The 8,230-nt window shown below is 43.5% G+C and overlaps 1 protein-coding gene across 1 annotated transcript; it reads left to right on the plus strand.

The window, feature by feature from the left end:
* On the plus strand, positions 1–5,904 carry LOC125517083 (uncharacterized). Its single transcript, XM_048682288.2, has 18 exons — positions 1–255; positions 342–455; positions 576–701; positions 821–883; positions 1,766–1,873; positions 2,958–3,035; positions 3,197–3,289; positions 3,647–3,733; positions 3,862–3,963; positions 4,081–4,200; positions 4,308–4,370; positions 4,451–4,596; positions 4,685–4,778; positions 4,892–4,950; positions 5,106–5,145; positions 5,243–5,334; positions 5,428–5,497; positions 5,592–5,904. Exons 1-18 carry the CDS (start codon positions 37–39, stop codon positions 5,661–5,663), a joined length of 1,746 nt encoding a protein of 581 aa, XP_048538245.2. The 5' UTR covers positions 1–36; the 3' UTR covers positions 5,664–5,904.
* The last annotated feature ends 2,326 nt before the right edge of the window (positions 5,905–8,230 follow it).

Below are 8,230 nucleotides of genomic sequence, written 5' to 3' on the forward strand. Positions count from 1 at the left end.
CCCTTCCTCCTCCCCCCCTCCCCATCGCCGACCGCCATGGCCGCCGACCCTAGCTCCGACCTGGCCAACGGGGCCCCGGCCCCCGCCCCCGCCACCGCCGCCGCGGGCGCCGACAAGAAGAAGTCGCGCGAGAGCGAGCGCCGCCGCCGCCGCCGGAAGCAGAAGAAGAGCAAGGCGCCCGCTTCCGACGCCGCCGCCACGGACGCCGACGCGGCCGCAGATGCCGAGGAGGACAAGCCCGACTCCAAGCCCCCGGTACGTGGACGGGCGCCCCTAGGGCTTCTTCGGGTGGGGCTCGCGACGGCCTCTCTGACGCTGTGTTAGTTTGGTTGTGCGCGCAGGTGGAGATCGAGGTGGAGTACGTGCCGGAGGAACCGGACCTCGCCGACGGCCTGCTCGCCGACTTCAAGAGCATCTTCGACAAGTTCACCTTCAAGGAGCCCGTCGCCGCCGAGGTACCGGAGCCCGCCGATTGCCAAAGCAAAACCCTACCCTATGAATCTCTGCAGTTTTAGCTCCTCTGCTGTGCAATATGACTATTCTGACTAGTAGGGTTGGTGGTGTTGTGCTGGCAGGATGGGGAGAAGAAGGACGAGGCGGCCGACGCCGCGAAGAAGGGGTCGGGGTCCGACTCGGACGACGACGAGCAGGAGACCCAGCAGAAGAAGAAGGAAGGGGGCATCTCCAACAAGAAGAAAAAAGTTTGTTTCACTCTCTCTGTCTGCCTGATTGTTGAATTACCTGTTCTTTATGAGCGATTGTTGTGGTTTCGTAGAAGGCGCTAAGCATGAAGTTTGCTGTTTTGGTTTGTGTTTTGTAGCTGGAGCAAAGGATGAAGATCGCGGAGCTGAAGCAGATATGCAACAGGCCCGATGTCGTCGAAGTAAGCCACCCTCCTCCTTCTTTTTTGTGAGCCAAGTGTGCTGGCAATGTGATGTGCCTGTGTTACTATGAATGGATGTGTTGATGCAGCATCCTATCCTACCACATTTGTCTGTCGTCCAACGTGTTTTGTCCAATGTTTTTGCATTGCCAAAGGTTGCCAATGCTAATGTAATCTGACCACCACCAAGATATAACTCAAATTGCACTACGGAATTTGCTTAAAGTCATGTACCATTGTCGTCTGGTCATGCAGTTGCCATTGGCTGCAGGCTTTGTAACAACACACTTTGTTTTGTCCTTGGTTCCTAACAGTGAGGATGTTTTGGGAGTATATAATAAGTTTCAAGGCAACTGCAAAAGGTTATGTTAGGCTGGATTGCTAGAAAACGGTGCTAGCAACTTTTACCATCACTTCTTGTGTTGATATAACTAAAATTGCATTGGAGAATTTGTTTCTAAGTCATATACTATTCTGGTCTGGTCATGCTGTTTCCATTGGCTGTGCAGTTTGTAACAACACACTTCGTCAGTGACGATGTGTTTGAAATTATGTCAACTTTCTGTTTTATCTGAGTAAATAACCCGTAGTAAGGTTCACAGCAACTTTGAAAGTTTATCTTAGGCTGGGTTGCTAGAAAAATGTGCTAGCAACTTTCACCTTTCACAGCTCTAAGGTTAAGATGTATTTCTCTTATTAAAGGCCATGGCAGCATGCACACGCGTGTATCCATGCAGCTTGTATCGGTGGTGTGAACATAAGATTCGATAATGTCACTAAACTATTTGTTGTGTGCAATCTTCTTTAACTCATTCCCATTAGCAGTGTATAAAATTGTTTATTGATTAGCTTCAACTGATGCAATTATGCTCCTCATGCCAGGTTTGGGATGCGACTGCATCAGACCCGAAGTTACTTGTCTATCTGAAGTCTTACAGGAACACAGTACCTGTCCCAAGGCACTGGTCTCAAAAGAGGAAATTCTTGCAGGTTTGTCATGCATGTACCATGAATAATCTTGTTATGCATAATTTCGTAACGAGTACTTGGATGCATGTCTGAGAAATAAACCACACACTCAGAAAATAGTGTTGTTTGTACTGGAAATCCACTTGTAAAAGTGTTGCAGCATCTCCCTCAATTAATATCTGTCGTCTAACATATACTGCATACTTTCATGTAATGTATTATTACATAAGTTTTTTTCCATGGACCTGCATCTAAATGCATGTTTTATTATAAGAAGACTCAGAAGCATCAAAATCTACATACCATTAGGACCGCCATGACAAAAATAATAATAATCTAAACTTCAACACAAGAAAGAAAACCAAACACAGCAAAACACCTTTTTTTTTCTCGAACATGCATCTAAATGTGTATTGTTTTGTGTTAGAAGTAACTCAGTGTAAAATACAGTGTCATGGCTACAAAACCAGTACGAGTCGACCAAAAACAGACGTAAAACTAGAATAAAATAAGACCAAAAAAGCAATGCAGAGCAAGAAAGAGAAACAAACACAAGGGCCAAGGGACAGACTAACATGCCAGGCACGAATTCACTCAATACTGTGCACACTTGGGTTATATAATTTATCCTTGCTTCATCGAAAAGTGTAAGCCCATAACTGCAACTGTTCGGGCCAGCATGGATATGCTAGTGTAACTCATTGAAAGTGCCATGGCAGTACCATGGGGTGGGTGTTATTAGAAGAGGGGAGGGAACATATAGTTGATAAGGTTTTTCCCCTCCCTCTTATGCAGATATATAATTCTTGCAGGGATGCTGCAACTTCTTGGGAGCAAGGTCTTGGTGGTACTGTACTTGAGTGATTACTGTAGCATAAATGCTAAAGTATTTGATCTAGTTGATTCATGCTAGGAATTTCCTTGAAAGACGATTTGTTCCATCTAGGATCTTGACCTTTGGTCCTCCTTTGTTTGCGCATAAAAGCATATCAGTTGCCCAGGATTTTGTAACTTTTTTATATCTCCAAAACATGAAATTATGCTTTGCTTCTTATTATCTATATCTTGTTGAATAGATTTTACATCATCATGTTGTTTCTTTCAGGGTAAGAGAGGTATCGAAAAACAACCTTTCCAACTTCCTGACTTCATTGCTGCAACTGGAATAGAAAAAATTAGACAGGTATGTTAATATCTTGGTCCTTTGTAGCAATGCTATGTACATTGTATCTCCCTTGTCAACTTGGTAACTTCGGGAGTTTTGTTTTATTGTCACTTCTAATTTTTATTCCACAAATGGGCAAGATGGACAAATTTTAAGTACCTTTCCAAATGCATTTTCAGGCATATATCGAGAAAGAGGATAGCAAAAAATTGAAGCAGAAGCAGCGGGAGCGTATGCAGCCAAAAATGGGCAAGATGGATATAGATTATCAGGTCAGTTAATTCCTCTTGAGGCCAATCTGAGTTGCACATAGAAGCACATGCCATATATATTTGTTGTTCTCCATAATGTGCAAGATGGATACAAGCACTATTTATTTGCCCCCTGATTATAGTTGCACATACAAGCACATGCCTGTGTTTTCTCCTTGTGCTATACTTCTCTACATGCATATCTGTTTGCCAGGTGTTTAATTACCTGCCACTTAGGCACTAATACTGATAATGTACACGTGAAAATATCATAGCTGATAAGTACGATGTGTTTCTTCCATATGTTCAAATTTTAGACATGAGTTAACTTCTGAATGTGCAGGGAAGGAAGTCTCACCGTAATTTTATTGTGTGCAGGTTTTACACGACGCCTTCTTCAAATATCAAACAAAACCAAAATTGACTAGTCATGGTGACCTTTACTACGAAGGAAAAGAGTTTGAGGTACTTTTTTTTTGCTTCGCTCTCTTCTTAATGTCAGAAACAGAGATAACTGATAATTGTTTGGGAGTGCATATGTCTGTGTTATCAAACCTGGCTCACTGAGCATAATACATGTATGAACTCAACAGGTCAAACTTAGGGAAATGAAGCCAGGTATGCTGTCCCGAGAACTTAAAGAAGCTCTTGGTATGCCAGAAGGTGCACCGCCTCCATGGCTTATAAACATGCAGGTATTGTTCTTTTTGATAAGAAAAAAACTTCAGGCAGCTGGTCTTCTGGTTGACCGATCACTTGTTATTCTCCTTGTTATTGGCCAGCTATCAACTGACATCAAATAATTTTGGCAGAGATATGGTCCTCCGCCCTCTTATCCTTCACTGAAGATTCCTGGTCTGAATGCCCCAATTCCTCCTGGTGCTACTTTTGGTTACCGGCCCGGGGAATGGGGAAAGCCTCCTGTGGATGAGGTAATTTACAACAAATGTGCTTTTCATGGGCTTGGCTGTAGTTAAATGCGGCTTCTGCAATGAAAATAAATTTCTTTTCTGATCTATTTATTTGTTTTGGCTAACAGCATGGACGCCCCCTCTACGGAGATGTTTTTGGTATCCTACAGCTGGATGAACCTAATTATGATGTATGTTTAATCGGCTAATTTCCCTTGAAATTGAACTGCAGCTCTACTAGTTAACTGACTTGTGTTGCATTGTATTCCAGGAGGAGCCTGTTGACCGCAGCAAGCATTGGGGAGACTTGGAGGAGGAAGAGGAGGAGGAGGAAGAAGATGAGGAGGAAGAGGAGGAGGAACTAATGGAAGATGAAGACATGGAAGCTGGCATGCAGTCTGTCGACACCATGTCAAGGTTATTTCTATAATAATTATTTGATGACTAGCTTAGGTTCTTCCCTAAAGGAACTATGTTATGACGCCACTTCTTGTTCTGTTAATAGCACTCCCACTGGCGTGGAAACACCTGACGTCATTGATCTTCGGAAGCAACAGAGGAAAGAGTCTGAAAGGCCAACAGATAAGCAGTTATACCAGGTACGAGCTTAGCTTCAGTTTTGTGGCATTTCAGGCCAAATCTTATTTTGGAGCTTTAGTTTGGCTTACTTATTGCAGTTCATAACCAACAATTTGTTCTTTTTCATCTGAAGGTTCTTGAGCAGAAGGAGGAGAAAATCGCACCTGGAACCCTCTATGGATCAAGCCATACGTATGCAACTCTAATACAACATAGTTATAACTACAATATTTTTTGCATGGATTTCTGTTTCAGCCATACGAGAACTCATTTTATATCAATAATTTCTGATGGTTTCCTGTTTCAATCATACGGAGAACTCATTTTCTATGTTGCTGTTTTTGCAGGTATGTGGTTGGGGCACAGGATAAAGCTGGGGTTAAAAGGGTGAGCTTTTACATTCCTTGCCCCAAGTATACAAGCATTCCCATGCCGTGCATGTTCCGATGATTCATTGACACATCTTTGTGGTCCTTGTTTGCAGGTTGACCTTCTCAAGAATCAAAAGTCTGACAAAGTGGATGTCACCATACATCCCGAGGAGCTCGAGGTTATGGACGATGTTCTGGCTGCCAAGTAAGATCACCTCTACCCGGTGTCTGCCAAGCTTTACCTGTCAGCAGCCATGAATTGAAACATTAACGCCTTCCCTTTAAAATGATGAAACAGGTACGAAGAAGCACGGGAGGAGGAGAAGTTACGGAACCAGAAGGAAGACTTCAGCGACATGGTGGCGGAGGTACGTTTTTACGAGCAGTCTTCTGTAGCTGTTGAGCCAGAAGCAAATACCAACTTTTGTCTAGCTGAATCTTTTTTCCCTCTCTGATTTGCAGAACGCGAGCAAGAGGAAGAGGAAGCACGAGAAGGACGGGAAATCTTCCAAAAAGAAGGACTTCAAGTTCTAGACAGCGCGGTTTTGTTACCGTTCCTCTTCCGCTTCCCAGGAGGAGGATGTTCCCATTTGTTCCTGTAGCCTGTACTCTACTCTAAATCAAGCTGTGTATGTATGCTTAGCCTCTGGCAAATGTTGAAGTGCTGGATGAGAAGGCCTGATGAAAAAGGAAGTGAAGCTGTAATCCATGCATGAGAACAAATTGTGATGTTAAATGTGACTGCTAGCATTAGTTTATTGCGGTTATGAAGAGTGATGCTAAGTTTGCTATGATCGACATAAGTGGTGAATTGCACATTCTGAAACCTGCAGGTGAAGCTGTATCATTAAATTACTGTTTTGTACTAGTACTCATCTGAGAGGAGAGCTATGAGTGCTCGGGAACAAGATGCTTTTAGGGCATAATTTTCCTGGGCAAATGAGGGTCTTGTACTCTTGTTGTGATGGAGTTGTTGTATTTTTAAGCGGTGACAAAGAAAAAAAAAATGCTATAATTGATATGTGTCGGTATCATATTGCATCTAAGGCCTGGGCTGTAATAATCGTGAGCCGTTTGAGGTTGATTCCGTTTTAGCTCAAATAAAGATCGACATGGAAGAAAAGAAAAAAGAGTTAGTTGGGTTGAAAAAGACTGGGTTTGGGAGAAATGCCTTGGAGACCTGCTCCAGCCAAAACTACTTTTTGGTAAACTATTTTCATCTCCTTTGTTCCTCCACCAATCTTATGCTTAAATCAAATGGTTTTTAGTGGCGACTTGTTGCCTCAGAAACGGTAAAAATCAATATTATGTTTTTTTTCCATGATGATATATGTTGTTGTGACAACTACCTTCCCTTCTCAAATTTAAATACGAGTCTCATTTGTTTAACTGTGGTTAATTAATATGAATATGACTAGATTTAGGGGCCGGTGACTTGAAAGAGCACATAATAAAAGGTCAACCAAGAGCATATGATAAAAGATAAACAAAGAGCACATAATGTCTATCCCAAGCCGTTGTATTCCACTTCTCCAGTGGCTAGAGCTTGCATATCCGCTTCCATGGCTGGCACTGCAAGGGGTCAATTTCGGGTTCACTCGCAACTTTGACAACCTCTCGAGGCGTGACATACTGCACTCTAGGATCACAGACTCCACATGTCCCCTTCAATCAGATGCTAGCGAGACAGATTATCAACCTCCAATTCTCTAGCCTCGTTCCCATGACGCACGGGACCCTAGCTTCGCCGCCGACACCCTCGCCCCCTTCCGTCCTCCTTCTCCTCCCAGTCGCCGAAGGGCGTCCATCAGGCAAAGCCCGTGCAACGCAGGCAGAGGCACGGTGTCTAGCAGGGCTCCCGTCGGTGGGGACGTCCGAATCCATTGGCTGTGTGCTAGGGGGGGTGTGTTCGTAGGTTTTCCTCGATCTGGATCTTGCTCTGCGTTTCGGCTGCACAAGCTATGCGTTGGTGGTAATTGGGGGGGGGGGGTGCTTCTTGTGGGGGTTGGATGTGGCTAGGAGGGTGCTACCTCTTGAGCACTGCGTTGGTTTTCCCTTGAAGAGGAAAGGGTGATGCAGTAAAGTAGCGTAAGTATTTTCCTCAGTTTTTGAGAACCAAGGTATCAATCCAGTAGGAGGCCACGCACGAGTCCCTCGCACCTACACAAACAAATAAATCCTCGCAACCAACGCAATAAAGGGGTTGTCAATCCCTTCACGGTCACTTACCAGAGTGAGATCTGGTAGATATGATAAGATAATATTTTTGGTATTTTTATGATAAAGATGCAAAGTAAAGAAAGCAAAATAAAAACGGCGACAGAAATAGCTTGTTGTCAGGAGATTAAATATGATGGAAAATAGACCCGGGGGCCATAGGTTTCACTAGTGGCTTCTCTCGAGAGTATAAGTATTACGGTGGGTGAACAAATTACTGTTGAGCAATTGACAGAATTAAGCATAGTTATGAGAATATCTAGGTATGATCATGTATATAGGCATCATGCCCGAGACAAGTAGACCGACTACTGCCTCCATCTACTACTATTACTCCACACATCGACCGCTATCCAGCATGCATCCAGAGTATTAAGTTTAAAAGAACATAGCAACGCTTTAAGTAAGATGACATGATGTAGAGGGATAAACTCATGCAATATGATATAAACCCCATCTTGTTATCCTCGATGGCAACAATACAATACGTGCCTTGCTGCCCATACTGTCACTGGGAAAGGACACCGCAAGATTGAACCCAAAGCTAAGCACTTCTCCCATTGCAAGAAAGGTCAATCTAGTAGGCCAAACCAAACTGATAATTCGAAGAGACTTGCAAAGATAACCAATCATACATAAAAGAATTCAGAGAAGATTCAAATATTGTTCATAGATAATCTTGATCATAAACCCACAATTCATCGGTCTCAACAAACACACCGCAAAAGAAGATTACATCAAATAGATCTCCACGAGAGAGGGGGAGAACATTGTATTGAGATCCAAAAAGAGAGAAGAAGCCATCTAGCTAATAACTATGGACCCGAAGGTCTGAGGTAAACTACTCACACATCATCGGAGAGGCTACGATGTTGATGTAGAAG

Source organism: Triticum urartu, chromosome 6A (assembly GCF_056163025.1).
Source record: "Triticum urartu cultivar PI428250 chromosome 6A, HENAU_Tu73, whole genome shotgun sequence".
NCBI lineage: Eukaryota > Viridiplantae > Streptophyta > Magnoliopsida > Poales > Poaceae > Triticum > Triticum urartu.

Excerpts from the sequence above, each read along its gene's own strand:
- LOC125517083 (XM_048682288.2), top strand. The coding sequence starts at position 37 with ATGGCCGCCGACCCTAGCTCCGACCTGGCCAACGGGGCCCCGGCCCCC. Across the intron at positions 3,734-3,861 it reads ACGAAGGAAAAGAGTTTGAG|GTCAAACTTAGGGAAATGAA; the intron begins GTACTTTTTTTT and ends TGAACTCAACAG. Across the intron at positions 4,201-4,307 it reads GAAAGCCTCCTGTGGATGAG|CATGGACGCCCCCTCTACGG; the intron begins GTAATTTACAAC and ends TTTGGCTAACAG.